The sequence below is a fragment of the Lichenostomus cassidix genome, chromosome 2 (assembly GCF_008360975.1).
Source record: "Lichenostomus cassidix isolate B80296 chromosome 2, HeHo_3.0, whole genome shotgun sequence".
NCBI classification, from domain to species: domain Eukaryota; kingdom Metazoa; phylum Chordata; class Aves; order Passeriformes; family Meliphagidae; genus Lichenostomus; species Lichenostomus cassidix.
Window position 1 is genome coordinate 56,004,798 of NC_139482.1, and position 16,894 is coordinate 56,021,691.

Consider the following 16,894-nt stretch of genomic DNA (forward strand, 5'->3'; position numbering starts at 1 on the left):
CATATCTTACAAGCATCAGCCCGCCCAAATCTACTCTCTCATGAGTCCGTTGTCCAGGGGGGTGCAGACCTCTGAGCTGAGGCCAGGCTGTTTCCATTTTGGGAACAAGGCCTTTCTCTCCACTGGGACTCCCAGTGGATCACAGCTTCCTCCATCTGCTCCTCTGGCATGAGCACCTCCCCACAGGCTGTGCGTGGATCTCTGCATCCCCTGTGGACTCCATGGGCTGCAGGGGGACCTTCTGCTCCCTCCATGGTCTTCATCACAGCTGGCAGAGGATTGTTGGCTCCAGCACCTAGAGCACCTCCTCCCTCACCTTCTTCACTGACCTTGATGTCTCCATAATGTTTTCTCTTCACATATTCTCACCTCCTCCTCCTTCTCTGGCTAAAAAGAAGTGCGTGCTCACATTCTTCATAGAGGCATAACTAACATCTCTAATTGGCCCAGGCTTGGCCAGCACCATGTCCATCATCTTCAGAGCCATCAGAAATTGGCTCTGCTGGACATGATGAGAACTTCCAGAACATTCACACAGAGCACACTAGAGCCATCTTTGTGCCCCTCTACCCACTAGCAAAAACTGGGCTAAGCAAAACCAACACATGAACACGGGGGTGCGTTTTCTCCCAACCTTTCAGATACTTCTTCAGGCCTACCACAACAGCTTTTGAAGGGTTTAAATTTCTCTTAGATGCTAAAAATACCTTGCTGATATTCTGGGCTAAGCAAAACCACCACATTTGCTTTAAAACTCCAAAGGCAGTAAGGTGGCTTTCCAGGCACAAAAACTTGGTGGTGGATGAAAATTAATCTGTTCTGCCTGTTGAGGCTGAGTAGGAGGTGAAAAACAGTGCTTTCTAGTCAGTGTGGGAATTACAGAGAGCTGTGTAGTCTTTTAACAAGTTGACAAAATCTAAGCAGAAGTAAACTTGTTCTTCCACTGGTTGTAGGAATTATGGTGGGACCTGAGCACCCTTCTCAGTTTAAAAATCAGTAGGGTTCTGTACTTCAGGCTTCTGTAAAATAAGTATCTGTGAGATTTGGACAAGGTGTTTCTACTTGGGTCCCCCAAATATGCTTGATTGTATTCTGTTCTGCAGCAATGAGGATAGAGAAAAAGCTCTTACTTGTTTTGGTGTCCTATTCATTATACATTTGCACTTCTGTACTTTTTGAGTGTGTGCATTTTTCTTGAACTGTTTTTCTCTCTCTTTACTGGAATCCCTCGCAGCCATTGCTGTTCTCAAGGACAAGGAACCTGGGTCTTTCATTGTGCGAGACAGTCATTCTTTCCAGGGAGCCTATGGGCTTGCAGTGAAAGTTGCCATACCACCTCCTTCTGTGCTACAGTTAAAAAAAGGTACTTCTATATGTTACTAAATAAGCCATACGTAGTAGGTAGTCATTATTGCTGGGTAATAATCTGGTGGAATCTTGCCCTTGTCTCATAAGTGCAGTTTGAATTGCAGGCTACATTTGATGTGTTGTTAAATGAGACTCGATAACTCTTTTTCTGTATGGTTTCACTATGACTTGTAAATGTATGTTCTTTGTGGCTGTGCATGTGCTGGACCTTGGCAACCTAATAGAAAATCAGCGTAATCTCAGCAATTGGTCTTCCCTAGCAATCAGAAGTCTGCATTCGATTCACAGACCACAATGTAAAATTTTCGCGTGGCTGGAGGGCTGAATATTTTTAATTCCAAAGTTTTGTTTTGAGACAGTTTACTTCAGATATAAATCTGAAGAGGTTCCTAAGGATAATTGTTTAAAAGAAGTGGTGCTTTATATACCTACTCTGCCAGCTCCAGTGCCTCCATATATAACTCCTGGCTAATGGTTGTGAAATGTAAAATGAGAAGAACATACAGAAATCACTAATTGGTATATGGAAACTCAGCAGCCAATATCTGTAGTGTTCTTGGTTCCGTTTGTACCACTGCAAGGGTAGTGGAGTGGTTTTCATTGCTGCTGTTTTTCTTTTGCAAAGCTTATTATGTTTCATTAGTACATGCTGGCTGGTGAGGTATGCAACTAAGATTACAGGAAAGCATTTATTCTTAGTGTTGTTTATGGAAGTGTGGTTTTGGCTGTTTTGGTTTTGTTTTTTTGTTTGGCTGTTCGTTTGGATTTGCTTACTCTGGGGCAAGGTTAGCAGTTCACCTCTATTACAGAAACACTTGGAAATTGTGTTTTAATTTGGTATCTTGAAACAATTTTTAATAACAATTTGCCATGTAGTCTTTCTTGTTGCCAATAAACATCAACAGAACCACTTCAACATCTTTCTTAATGAAGACAACACAGGTGTTCTGGTGTGATGATAGCAACAGCTAGGAGGTAAATTGAAAGTGGCTTGTAGGTGTTTTCAGTAATCTTCTAATAATCAGGTCGGTGAAGTCCAGGAAGACGGAAAATTCAAGCTCTGCCAGTCTTTAAGGGACAGTTTATGTTAGTAGTACCACAGGCAAGTCATAGTAACGATGTAACATAGTAACATTCTTCCACTTCTCATTTTGTGATACTTATGTTTCTTAGTTTGCACTGTTTAATCCCAGAAGGCACAAATTGGTTCAGTTTCCAGAAGGGTTTCTTGTTCCAGGCTTCCCTTTCCTACCTACCTTGTAGCCATTTATTTTTAATTTTGTGGGAGAGTAACAGCAAACAGTAAACTGTTTGAAAAAGTGATCAGTGCAATATTTGCTTGCATAGACATTTTTGCTGTCCATATTAATGCATTCATCTATATTAGCCTGAAAGTCAACCCTTGATGTGTTTCCTGATAGATCAAAGGGAGCACATGTGTTTGTAGCTTTGTTGTTAAGGTTTGAATGGTTTGATAGCTTTGTCCTGTTGCTATGGAATAACATTTTAATTATTTGGAGAAGGATTGAGTTTTTAGTCAGGTATGAAATACTGTGAATCCATCTTTCAAGAAATACTTAAGTGTTTTAATTACGTCTGCATATGTATGTATATGTTTAAAAGAATGCTAAATCTCAAGGGAATTTTTATATGTCTCTTGGACATTGAATCTCCTCATTACATCCAGCTCAACAATTTTGGCTTGCCTTAGATTCCTGAGATAAAAACTGCCTTAAAATCTGGTCAAATCTTAGTGTTTCATGTAATTGTTTGTTTTCAGGAGCAGAGATTTAGCATAAAATTGCATTTGGAAACTTAAAAATTCACTGAGAGAATTGCCATCATTACCGTTGTGTAGCTAAATCTACTCTTGTTTTAATCTGGAGAACTTGTGTGAGCACAACTGGAAAGTGGAATGTTTATCCATACTTTTACTTTCTTGTCAATTTGGATACAAGTTCTTTTAATGGGCAAGTGCATCAAAATTTCTAACCACTGATTTTCCAAATTTCTGTTCCTGTCTGTAGTTGGGACCATACTTGGACATTTTTGGACACCAGTGTATATTTGGATGTCCGTCACTTAAGAATATAAAACCATTTCCTCTGGCTGTCTAAAGTGAGCTATTTGCTTATTTGTTCTTTGCAAAATAGCCTCTTAAATACATCTTGTAACTTGTGGAGTAGGTCTAATTGTATTTGCATTTTGTATATAAAACGTTTGGTGGCAATGTGGAAAAACTGCTTCATAAAGACCTAATTTGGGAGACTTGTCTGTTAATTGCTTCTTTTTCTGAGCTTTCTTTTTCAACACAGTTGGAGATTTGTCAAATGAACTTGTAAGGCATTTTCTGATTGAATGTACTCAGAAGGGGGTACGCTTGAAAGGATGCCCGAATGAACCGTATTTTGGTAAGTGCTGTTCATTGCAGGGGCAGAGAAAATGGAAACAGTTGGTGTTTGCCAGTGCTGACTTGGATGGAGTGCAAATGAGAGACTACTTTGTTCAAGTCTTGATGACTTCTATAGGTACACATTCCAAGGTTCCAGGGGCCTTGTAGACATTTACCTTAAGCAGATGTGTAGGGCACTCTGCCACAGGTGCACATGACCAAGCTTCAAACAGTCAAGCTTGTCTACCGCTACCAATGTTGCTGCAGAAAGCTGAGCTAAATCACTCATGGTCCTGATTGATTCAGGACCTTTTGTTCTGTGTTATATTTATGCTGTATATAAGGTGGCTAAAAATGACACCAGAGTGAGACATTATTCTACGTCAGCCTACCTAATGTAATATGGAAGTGCAATACCTGTAATGGCAAACAGCCAAAGACCTACCTAGCTGCTCACTCATTTGCTTTCCACTCATTTGGGGTAGGAGGGGATAATAAGATGAGAAAGCTTATGGGTTGAGATGAAAACAGGGAGATGCTAACCAGTTACAGGGCAAAAGAAATTGAATTTGGGGAAAATTATGTTAATGTTTTTCCAATTAAAATTAGTGTTCAGGTAGGAAGATGTTGAGGGGTACATTCAGTGGAGGTAGCTGGGTTTGCAAGGTGGAAGTGCAAACTACAGATTGATCTATGAGTGTTTCTGGCAAGAGGCCATGACCTGCCAACCCTTTGCATAACAAAAGGCCTGAGGACCTGTGCGGCAGGCCAGGTGACCAGACACTCAAGAGATGCAGCAGCAGCCGACAACCCCCAGACTTTTCTGCTGTTAGACTGACTGTCAGAGTATCCCTTCTTGGAGCCATCCATTTTGAGGTGTTATTTTGTTATTAAGTTCTTGCACCAAGATTAAATTACTTTGAGGATCTGGACATCTGAGAGTCTGCTATGGGAAATCTGGGGTTGCGATAGTGAGGAAACATGGCCTGACAGTGTGAGTGTGAGGTGTGTAGCTAAGGGGCTGTGAGTCCCACCTCAGGTGGTGCTAGAGTGACTGCCAGAGTGGCTCCTGCATGGTCAGACAGGGAAGTTCCCTTAGTATGAGAAACAAAAACAAGTATTAAATAACACTTTTCATTCCCCTTTGCCAAGCTTAATTTCACCGCTTTCTCCGAGACTCCTCATGCCCACCGCAGTGGGTGTGAGGGCATATGGTCATTACAGAACAGTTCCTCTGCTGCTTCATCCCATTCCTAATTTTTCCCTCCTGGAATGCAGGATTTCCCTGTGGGCTGTCATCCTTCAGGAAAAACTCTGTTCCATCATGTGCTCTCTGTCGACCTCATCTCCTTCAGAAAATGTCCCATCTGTTCCAATGTGAAGTCCTTCAGAGGCTACAGCATGGGGAATGGCAGCTTGGATACCTGCAGCCTCTCCTTCTCCTCCTCTGTCCATGGTGTTCCCTCTGTTGTGTCTCATCCAACCTTTTGTCCATAGGTGTCCTGCAGTGGGTCTGCTGAAACGGGCTGTGTTCAGCATAGGATGGGTGTAGTTGTCACAGCTGAGTTTATTGTGAAGGGAAGGAAACATTGCCTTTAAGGGTTTGCCTCTTCTCCCTTATCTAACACCCAGCTTGCAGTCTGAGGAGCTGGGTGTGCACTGGGTAGCTGTTGCAAATGACCCACCATCAACAATTCAAGTATGATGTAGATGGGAGTAGACTACAAAGCTCAGTTACACATTGTGAGCCAAGGATGCAGCCTCAAAATTGCTTCCCAAAGTAGATAACAGGCACTATTGCACATTTATGGGTAAGACAGTGAAGGACTAATAGTATTAATCAGTCTTTGCATTTCTTTAAGACCCTTGCAATATTGGGTTGTCTTTCTATTTCAAAGAAATTTTTGAGGGACTGTAAAACTGAAGTTTGTTTTGGTTGAACTGGGATTTTTCTCCAGCGCATGGGTATAATGTTTGCTACTTGATAATAAATGGAATTGAAGAATGGCTTTTTGTACAAACAGACTGATGAATACTATGCCTTCCTCTCACTCCTTAGTGGATAGTCTCACATGCTAGTGTCAAAGATAACTAATGTTGAATTACTTCAGTTAAGCCAAGACCAAATTGCCAGTGACTTTGAATAGGAAAGAAGAACAATTTAATTGAGAATGCTATGTACATCACTGCTGCATTGAACAGAGGAGAGGTTTTGCCTAGACCATCTTTTATACTTTTAGAAGTACAAAGTGGAGGTGTGTGTAGACAGAACATTAGACGATGAAGACTGTGGTTAAGCGGTAGAACACCTTGCTCTTTTTTACCACATCATGTAGCACAAGCAACCTCTTGTGCTCTTAACCACCTTCATAAGATTTTACTACATTTAATGTAGCAGAAGAGCATTGAAAGAATTTTCTGACTTCTATATGTTACTGCTTTTGTCATTTTTGTGCTTTCTCCATTTGAAGCATAGATATTTAGGTTAGGATCTAAGCAGTGTATTTAAGAGGTGAAGGGAGCATATGATCGTGATTAATGAGTTCAAGAAGATCTTGGCTTAGGTGCCAAGAGATTTTTAAAGGGAAGCAGAGGGGAGCCCTTAGTCTATAAAATACTTGAGAGCAAACATAATTTACGTATTCTTGTTGTCCACGAAGTTAACTGTGCATGTCTTACTACTTTTCTGACCACAGGGAGTTTGACAGCTCTGGTGTATCAGCATTCCATCACTCCACTGGCATTGCCCTGCAAGCTTCTCATCCCAGACAGAGGTAAGCTGGTTGAAGTACAGAAGAGATATTCCCAGCCAAGCTTTGCTTCAAATTGTCAGTGTCTGAAGGCAGGTGAAGGTGTCACAAGTTGAGATCTAAGCAAAAATACACCAAGGAGGAAGTTGTGTTGTAAAAATGATTCTTCAATATTGGTACCCTTATCCAAAGTGTAGTTGTGAGCATACTGGTACTGTGATATTCCAGTCATAAACATACATGCATCATGGAAATCCACGTAGTAATTTACCCTTGTAGGAAGAAAAATATGCTGCTTAGACGTGACATTATGCCAGTGTATGGTTAGGTTTAACTACTCTAACTAATTCAGGTCTGGATAGAAAAAGGACAAGAAGAAAAAGAGAAGATGGTACCCTGAGTGTGACACCCGCAGGAAGAGTATAGCAACTTACACAGATTCAAATATTGTTTAAGTAAAATATCAAAAAACCTATGTTGCTTCATGGGATTATGATTCTGATTTTTGGTTATACTGATTTCATAAACCAGTCTAAGATAAAAATAAAATGCTCATGCTTGTCCAATAATTCAGTTGTCTGATATTCTCCCACCCCAGATGTTGACCCCATCATCTGAAGTTAATGCTAACCCCATCATCTGAAGTTAACTCCAGATGCTTTTTTGAAATATTAAAAGTTCTGTACCAAAATAGCATTTGATTTATGTAAATACATTAATGAAACCATTTTAGTACAAAAATGTGCTATGGTAGATGTCACAAGAGATCTCATGCATTTATATGGCAAAGCAGTGTGGAGGTGGGCTTGTTCTCCATATCTCCCTCACCTAAGATTGAAAACATACTCTGTTCTTCCAGAGGTGCAGGACTGAAACATTTGCCTTGTCTTGAATAAACATACCACAGTGAAATTTTATTTTGGATTTATTTTTTAATCAGACTTAGTAATGCTTTTTATGATGATCTTCTGTGGTTAATGACAGCATACAGTGCCTGGAGTATTTAAAATGTTTGGATAACTGTAACTCTAGACATGTGAATGGTCATATTACAGTCTCTAACTGTAATGTGGCTCTCTTCCTCATTTCATCATATTCAAAGACAGCATACCTTGTACTAAATGCAGCAGTAAGTGAGATCTTTTTGCATACATTTATATAGCTGAAATAACGTACTGGTGGACAGTTTTCTCACTACTTTTAACAAACAATTGGGAGGTAAACATTCTACTGCTGTCTTAATAGTTCAGGTGTCTTTTTTTAACTTAAGAAGAAAGGAGCATTGTGTTTTCATCCTCTGAATCAAAATATAATTAATTAATTTCATCATAGTAACACAAAGTCTTTCTGTATAAATTAGTGTAAGTTATACAAATCAAACTAGATCATTAAAATCGCACTATTTAAAATACTTTCAGGTTGTAGTGAGGGAATATAACTATAAGTATTGTCTTAATGTGTCATCATGTGTGTCCCTGCCACACATGCTATATTGTGTTTTTATTAGCAGGAAATAAAGGTTAAGCATTCCTCTTGCAGTGCTCAAGGCAAAAAAACCTGGTGCAGCACAAAACCCACATAAATGATTATAATTGCTTATAATCAAGGTTGTTTCATGTTTCTGGTCAAGAGTTGTCCAGTAGATGAGATCATAGTTAAAAATGCTAAGCTCATACTTGACCATGGGCTTTGATTTGTTGATTCAAGCCCATACAAGACATGGACAGTGTTTTCTGTTTGCAGATCCCTTGGAGGAGATAGCAGAAACTTCTCCACAAACTGCTGCAAACTCAGCTGCGGAGCTTCTCAAACAGGGTGCAGGTCTGTTAAACTTTATCCTTGCATTTGACTATCACCGAAGTTTATATCTTACAGGCTGGGACAAGCTGAAGCTTAGACTGGATTGAAGGATATGTAAAGGAAGCAGTTAAATTTAGAATGCCGAGTAGAAGTGTGAAGAGCGCTGTGAGGATGTGTACCAGGTTCTTTCTGTTGTTCTTTCTGTTTTCTGCAACCAGTTCCTGAGTTCTACAACCCTGCGTTTGCTTTCCAGTCCTGCTTCTCCTGAGAATATGAGGTGTACATAGGTGTCTTCAAGCATGGCAATTTTTAAGCAGGACATTGCTTTCATAACTGACAAACTTTGAGAGGATATTTTCAACCTGTGGTTGCAGAGGTTCAAGAACTATGTGTGAGGTCAGCAAAAACCAGCTAAGGAAGGTGTTCAGTTAGGGTTAACTTCTCAACATAGGGGTTAACAATACCACTGGAAAATGCTTGTTGTGGCATCAGTCTGAAAAAAACAATATTAAAGAACAGTTATTAAAGAACCTGTGCTTCACTTAGTGGTGCACGTTGTTAGGATATGTCATGTCTTTTCCACTGGATGTTGTTTTATGGATCCTTGTGCATAATGCAGCACCTATTCTGGCAAATGTATTTGATGTGACAGAAGAACCCTGACCAGAGTACCTCCAAATGATGTGATCCTATGCATTGTTACCATCTGTATGACTCTCAAACTGGGGTGTTTGCAGCAGCTGTGTAGAGGTGTGCTCTTCTTACCTGCTTTGTAAGTGTGCCGCTGATCCAGAGAGCTAGTTAAACAGCCTTTCTGATATTGGACAGTGAGTACTCCTGCATAATCTTAAGGTTGTCCTTAGTAGAAATGCAGCCCCTGTGTTATTCTGCTGTACAGTGGGCATGTCCATGGGATCCTGACCATGCCCTCCCATGGTCCTTGGTTTTCAGGTTGCTATGAATTTTCCCCAGGAGCCACCCAATTAGTGACATTAAAGCATGGGAATAGACTATATTTGCCACTTTTGAGTTTAGCCTACCACTGGATCCACAAGTGAGTGTTGTGGCAAAGCATGCCTTTCTAAGAATGCTGCCTCATTACCCTCACACATTTTAGAGCACTTCTGGAGGGGCAGTTGTCAAGCTGGCCAGCTCTGAAGATGGTGGTGCTCCTTGCTTGTGCAGCAATCTGTTTTGGCTTTAAAATGTGAAGCACCACTTTGAGTGCTGTAATTGAGCAAGGCATTTGTGGCTGAGGCAATGGCAAGCCTTTGTGAGGCTGTGCTGTGAGTGTGCACACTGGTTGGTGTTTGTTGAGGCCAACAAGGGAAAAAACAAGGTGAATTAATTTTTGTAGAACTTTACTTCTAGAAAAGCCATCAAAAGGAGCATATGTTTTCTTTCAAGAAATGTTGGTTTCTTCTTGCTCAGAGAGTGCTTTTCAAAGAAAAAGAAATAATTATTCCTTCAACAGGGGCAGTAGTCAGATAACTCCTTATGGGAGCTGTCATATAATGGATCATTTAGTGTATTTAGTAAATTTGTTTTTAACCTGTTTTGTTGTTTTTATTCTTTTTAAACAAGTGTTTGGAACCCAAATAAATTAGCCATGAGAGATTCTCAGAGGTTGTATTTTTTTTTTGCCTTGATACATCAGGGGTCACTTTCCTGTCACAGAAACATTCAAGTTATGGAGTTCAACTCTGAAATGCAGACTCAAAACATGTAAACTGAGTCCTTTCAAAGAAACTTTAAAGCCTATACACTTTTTCCCTGCCCTACTTTGCCGACACTTCTCTCACTCCATAAGCAAAATATTGTGTGTTTTCCTAGAATGATCATTTTTTGTAGCTGACTTAAAATACCTAATGATCATTTCCAGTTTCTAAGTGCTGAAGCTGACTAGAAATCCTTTGCTTCTTAGACAGTGACAGCTGAAGACTAGAAACCATACAGATAAGAGGCTTTTCCCTAAAATATACTTTGCTTTATTAACCTTCCTGTTCAGCAACAAAATTTTCTGCCCAAATACATTGCAGTTCTTCATTTCTCTTTACACTGATACAGTCAAGAAACTAAGCATTTTGAATAAAGGACATTCCCAGACTAAAAGCAGTGTTGTTAAGCTGTTGCTGGAAGCACAGATGTGCTCCAAAATGCTAGCTGTGAAAGGTGAGAGCAGCGGCATTGCAGGGGCAGCTGCACTGAACTGGTCTTTCTTTTGTTCTAGCTTGGAGTATGGTTTCTCTGTGGTTACTGTTATTGATATCTTGTCAGACCACGCATGATGTTCTTGAATAAGAAATCTTTCCTTGTTTCTCATTACCTCATTACTGTTCCTCTCCTTTTTAAGCTGACATGTTTTCACTTTGTGTGTTGGTTTTGCTTAGCCTGAGGCACGGAATTGACTCCACAACTCAGATAGTTATGAAGTAGGTATGTGTTTATTCCAGCTGGGGTGCATGGAGGGGAGCCCCTCCAAAGGCATGCACACTGTCAGCAGCACTTCACTTGCTTTATATTAAGGTACAGGTTACATACGCATAAATTTAGAGAAAGCCCCTATGCATATTCATTACCTATCCCCACTTCATATTATAATAAGTTCAAAGTTCATTTAAATATGCTCGTGCAAGCGCAGTTAATGTGATTAATTGTGGCGATTAATTAATTAATTAATCAGATTAATTGTGGGCGAGGGTCCCAAATGATTGATGATGGCATAATCGATAGTCTTCCTCACAATGAGCTCTTCACCTCGCTCCCTTGCGCATGCTCCCTTGGTTCTTGGTCTAAGTGCAAGCCTGAGAACTCACCTGTACCAGTTCTGGGGTCCAAGGGCGGGATGCTCGGTTACACTCAGTGGTTTTTCTCAATTATTTGGCTCTCTTCTCTCTATCCTCCCTGATACTAGGTAGGCACAAAATCATTAAGCAAATAATAAATTGTCTCCAGCAGGCAAATCTTAGTAAATCATTATCCAATCTCTGGCCTTCTAAATCAGTTCAAAAGTTGTTATTATCCAGCTTCTAGTTCTTTTAAACTAATAATTTCTATTTTACCCTAAGTCAGTCCCCCCTTTTCTATAAAATTAGTAAATTCTTTTGCTAGTAAATGGATTCTTCTTCTAGCAAGCTTCTGCGGTAAGTATCTCTCAATGCTTTACCATGTACATTCAATAAAGTAGTTAAAATGGATAGCCTCTTTAGCATCCTACAATTCCAAACAAATAGCAGAACAGATAACACAAGACTAATACCTACCAAAATTAGTAAAACAATAATGGGGTGACATAACATATTAAGGATACCAGTTGCAGTAAGTGACCATCCAAAATGCATATAATTGGATTTTATCAATTGATGAGATACAACTGGTGCCAAATACAAAAAGTCACTCCCAATGATTTTCACAAAATTACAAATACAAAAATTAGAATGATTCCTAACATCCAAAATAACATTGTCATTATCTGTTTCTATGAAAACACACATTGTTCTTAAGCAAACACAACCCTGACCAATATATACAAGTACTGTTTTCTGACTAGTATCCGGGTGAACTTCAGAGTGGCAGATGCTTTGCTCAACATCTAAGCATATATCTTTGGCATTAATTATGTTACTCTCACAGATAAACCCTTGTTGTTCTCATGTAATGCATGATTCTAAATTTACAGTTTGCCAGTTCTTGTCAACCATCCAGGCCCATGCTCTGTGTTCAGAAGGGTAAAGCACTGCTCCATCGTGGTTTAATCCTAAAGGAACAATGGGGTGTATTACATAAATTGTGGCATTGCCTATAGTAATTACAAAGGCTGTAGCTGTGTTAGTAATTGGATTATAGGGGAAGTTTACTAAAGTCCACCAAGATTGGAGCTGCTTTTCCAGTTCGGTAGCATTATCCCAAACAGCTTTTCGTATTTCAATCGGGAAAACACCTTCATTTCCTTCCCTTATAATTGAAGAAGCTGCTGATTGCATCCATAATTGTGCTTGTGTGCAACTAAGAGCAAGGGACACATTATTTTGAACTGCTCCAAGTGCATCTATTATTAATTTATGATACTGATTGTTAGCCTTTGCAAGATCTGGCATTACCTTTGAAATTTGCCACTGACCATTTCCTAACGCTAGTAAAGAAGATTGTAAAGGTTGTTTTAGTGTTGTTAGGTCACCGGTTGTGGTGGCCAATTTATTCATTAGTATCTCCGAATCAGTGTCATTTAAAACACCCAATTCTGTTCCCAACACTCCAGTTAAATCTCTTCGTGTTCTGCTCCTGAAGAGTCCTTGCCTCTGTAACCATGTTGTCCAGCCTTCAAAAGATGTCTTTAAAAGAGAGGAGCAAGCTGGTTGAATTTCAGAAACATTAATTTGCATCAGTAATTCTACACGCTTAAGAGACCATTCTGGGTTGAACAACAATTGCTGTTGGCCTGTGTTTCTTATCACATATGGGCCAACTTTATAAATTTTTGGTTGAAGTGTTAGTTTAGGAGGAATAGGAGTGTTAATCTGGGAGGACTCTTGTTTTGGTCTGGCTACCACATTCATTTTAATTTTCTGAATTAAACCTAACAGTGCTGGTTGAGTAGGTTTAGATGTCCACTGGTGCACTACATAAAAAGGATGAACCATAGTAAGATTAAACCAGCAGTCACTTTGCTCTTCCTTGCAAGACTTGGTAATTTCAACATTATTGTTGCTTGGGTTCCTGGAAGTCTTGTTGCTAGTGAATTTCTGGCAACAACACAAGGAAAACACACCTTGTTTAACACAATCCCAATCCTCAGTAGGACATAGTTCTTTTGAAATGCCAGAGTGAATTTTAGATGCCAGATTGAAATCCAAAAAATGGCCAAAAACCGTAATAGAAGAGGCTTTTTCATATTGAAAACCAAGTTCTATTTTCCTGCATCCCACCTGGATTTTTTCATTAATGATACCAGGTAGGGTCATAATCTACTCATCTCGATTCCAAGCCCATTCAGATGGGTGGTAAGTTTCATCATCATGCATCACAATTATAGCCAAATCCAGATGGCTGTCTGTAGGGTAGTTTCCCTGAAAGCTGGTATGCCCTATGAGGGCTTGTGACCAAGGCCATTCAGTATCACCCTTGTTAAAAGTACCTCCTTTTCCTTGAAGTATGGTTATAATTGTGACAAAACCAATGAGAGTAACTTTTCTAATTGCATTTATTTTACCTGGGTAAATTTCAATTTCAGTTCATTATTGTTAGAAGCCATTTTCCAAGGGGTCTCTGGAGCCTTCTTCACTCGAGTATGATGAATCCAGGCGTTCTGTTCTTTGATTTTGATCGCAGTGAAAGTGGTAAGGAGTACTTGAAATGGTCCTCCCCACTGTGGCTCCAAAGTTTTCTCTGTAAGAGACTTAACATAATCTCCAGGGTGAATGTTGTGTACTGGGCTGTCTAGGCCCTAACTCTGAGTTCCAGCCACATGCTTTTCAATTTTCCTGAGTTGCTTACTCAAGGCCACCATATAGGTGGTCAGTGTTTCCTCCTCAGCTTGGGTAGATAATCCTTTCTGTACTCCATATGGTCTCCCATAGAGCATCTCAAAAGGACTTAATTTTTCTTCAGTTCTAGGTTTAGTTTGGATTTGTAATAATGCAAGTGGAAGAGATTAGAGCCAGGGTAAATTGGCTTCTTGCCCCAATCTTACAATTTGATGTTTGATTAGGTGGTTCATTTTCTCCACCTGACCACTTGACTGTGGGTGGTATTGGGTGTGAGGCTCCCAATCTATGCCTAAATGATGGCTAACTTGTTGTACCACCTTTGAAATGAAACGTGGTCCTCTATCTGAGGACATTGTGGCTGGAACTCCGAAGCGTGTTATTATTTCTTGTAGTAATACCTTGGTTACCTCCCGGGCTTTGACAGTTCTAGTGGGAAAGGCTTCTGGCCATCCTGAAAAGGTATCTGTTAATACCAACAAATACTGATACCCCCGTTTTCTTGGGAGTTCCAAGAAATCAATTTGCCACTGCTGTCCAGGCCCATTCCCTTTCCCAATTTGGCCCAGTTTTGGTTTGGGGATATTTTTAGGGCTAGTCTGGAGGCAAAGGTCACACTGTCGGGTTACCTGTATGATGGTAGCATATAAATTTCTGGCAATAATTCTTTCAATTAAATATTTGTGTAGGGCATCTATTCCCCAGTGTGCCTTTTGGTGTTCTGTTCTTACTAGTGCCCACACTAAATGAGAGGGAATGACCAACCTCCCCTGTGCAATAATAGCCCAACCCTCTTCATTATATGATGCATTCTGATCTTTGATTAGTTTTCTGTCCTTTTCGATATAGGTTGGCTTACCTTCTAGGGAGATTTGGCCATCTGGAATTAAAGCCCCTTCAGTTGTCACCTCACCTTTCGCTGCTTCTTTTGCCTCTCTGTCCACCAGATCATTTCCTTCCTCCAATTCTGAGCTCACTTTCTGGTGTGCCTTAATGTGCATGATTGCTACTTTTTCGGGTAGCTGGACTACTTCCAACAGCCGGGTTATCTCTTGTGCATGTTTGATGTTTTTTCCTTGTGAGTTCAGCAGTCCCCTTTCCTTCCAAATGGCTCTGTGTGCATGTACAACTCCAAATGCATACTTTGAGTCTGTATAAATGTTTATCTTTTTTCCTTTTGCTATTTCCAAAGCACGGGTTAAAGCAATTATTTCAGCTTTCTGGGCAGAAGTGTTTATTGGTAGGGGTCCAGATTCTATTACCTTTTTGCTTGTGGTGACTGCATACCCTGCATGTCGCTTTCCACTGATGACGTAGCTGCTCCCATCAGTAAACCAGGTCTCTGCATCATCCAAAGGTGTATCCTTCAAATCTGGACAACTGGAGTATGTGGCTTCAATAGTTTCCAGGCAGTCGTGGTGCACCTGCTCCCTGTTGTTTCTGCTGAGGAAAGAAGCTGGGTTGACAATGTTAGTGACCACTATTTCCACATTGTCCTGCTCCACCATGATGGCTTGGTATTTTTGGAACCTCTGTGGGGAAAGCCAGTGTCCGCCTTTCACTTCCAGCACTGCAGACACTGTATGGGACACTAGCACAGTCATTTTCTGGCCCAGGGTGAACTTGCGTGCCTCTTGGATGTTTAGCACGACTGCTGCAACAGCCCTGAGGCACCCCGCCCATCCTTTGGCTGCTGCATCTAGTTGCTTAGACAGATAAGCAACTGCCCGTTGATATGGGCCCAGATCTTGTGCTGGTATTCCCAGGGCAATCCCCTGCTTCTCATGAGAAAACAGAAAAAATGGTTTACTCACATCTGGAAGTCCCAAAGCTGGAGCTGACATCAGGGCATTCTTCAGTTGTTTGAAGGCCCTCATGGCCTCTTTCATCCACTGAAGGTCTCTGCTTTCCTTTTTGATGAGCTCATACAAAGGTTTTGCAAGGACCCCATAACTAAGGATCCAAAGCCTACACCATCCCGTCATCCCCAGGAAAGTCCATAGCTCCCTTACAGTTTGGGGTTTCGGGGTTTGGTAAATGGCCTCTTTCCGGTCTTGTCCCAAAGTTCGCTGCCCAGCACTGATTTCATAGCCCAAATAAATTACTTTTGGTTTTACTGCTTGAGCTTTTTTCTTGGACACTCTGCAACCTTGGAGCCCCAGGAAATTTAGTAAACTTACTATCCAGAGTACACAGGCTTCTTCTGTCCGGGTAGCTATTAAGATGTCATCAATGTATTGCAATAGCTTCCCTTCTTCAGAGGGGGCTTCCCAGGATTCCAGGTCTTTTGATAGTTGATCCCCGAATAGAGTGTGACTGTTCTTAAATCCTTGAGGCAACACCGTCCAAGTGGGCTGAGTTTTGCATCTGCTTTTGGGATTTTCCCATTTGAATGCGAATATTTTCTGACTGGCTTCATGGAGAGGGAGGCAAAAGAAGGCATCTTTCAAATCTAAAACAGTAAACCAGGTTAGTTCAGGTGTTAGCTCAGTTAGTAGCATGTAGGGATTTGACACCACAGGATAGAGGTCCTCTATTGTTTATTGTTTGCTGCCCTTAAATCTTGTACCACCTGATATGACCCATCAGGTTTTGGACCGGTAAAATGGGGGTGTTAAAATCAGATTTGCACTCTCTCAATAGCCCTAGCTGTAAAAAGTTTTCAATCACTGGGCTAATTCCTTCCTTGTCTTCTTTCTTAAGGGGGTATTGTTTAACCCTGACTGGTTGTTTCCCTTCTTTCAACTTAATTTGTATCACGGGTGCATTTTTAGCTTTTCCAGGTACGTTTGTTGCCCATACCTCAGGGAATACTTGATTCATAATTTCTTCACTAATTTCTCCCTCAGCCTCTGTGGCATTAAACTTAGTATTTCAACATGTTGTTGATCATTTACCCCCAGAGTAATTTCCCCATCTTTGAATGAAATGGTTGCTTGTAACTGTTCCAACAGATCTCTGCCCAAAAGGGCTTTTGGAGATCTGGGCATGTACAAAAACTTGTGAATACCCCATTGCTTTCCCAGTTTATACTTTAAAGGTTTGCAAAAATATGCTTTTTCAGATTGGCTAGTTGCCCCTTGAACCATGATATAATCATC

The 16,894-nt window shown here is 40.6% G+C and overlaps 1 protein-coding gene across 1 annotated transcript in view; it reads left to right on the forward strand.

Moving 5' to 3' along the window:
- The window catches only part of TNS3 (tensin 3), a 198,760-nt gene that overhangs the window by 165,550 nt on the left and 16,316 nt on the right, over positions 1-16,894 (forward strand). The window contains exons 21-24 of the mRNA XM_085051666.1: positions 1,235-1,363; positions 3,684-3,779; positions 6,457-6,534; positions 8,254-8,331. Coding sequence (XP_084907792.1) covers positions 1,235-1,363; positions 3,684-3,779; positions 6,457-6,534; positions 8,254-8,331 — 381 coding nt within the window. The remainder of the gene's footprint in view (positions 1-1,234; positions 1,364-3,683; positions 3,780-6,456; positions 6,535-8,253; positions 8,332-16,894) is intronic.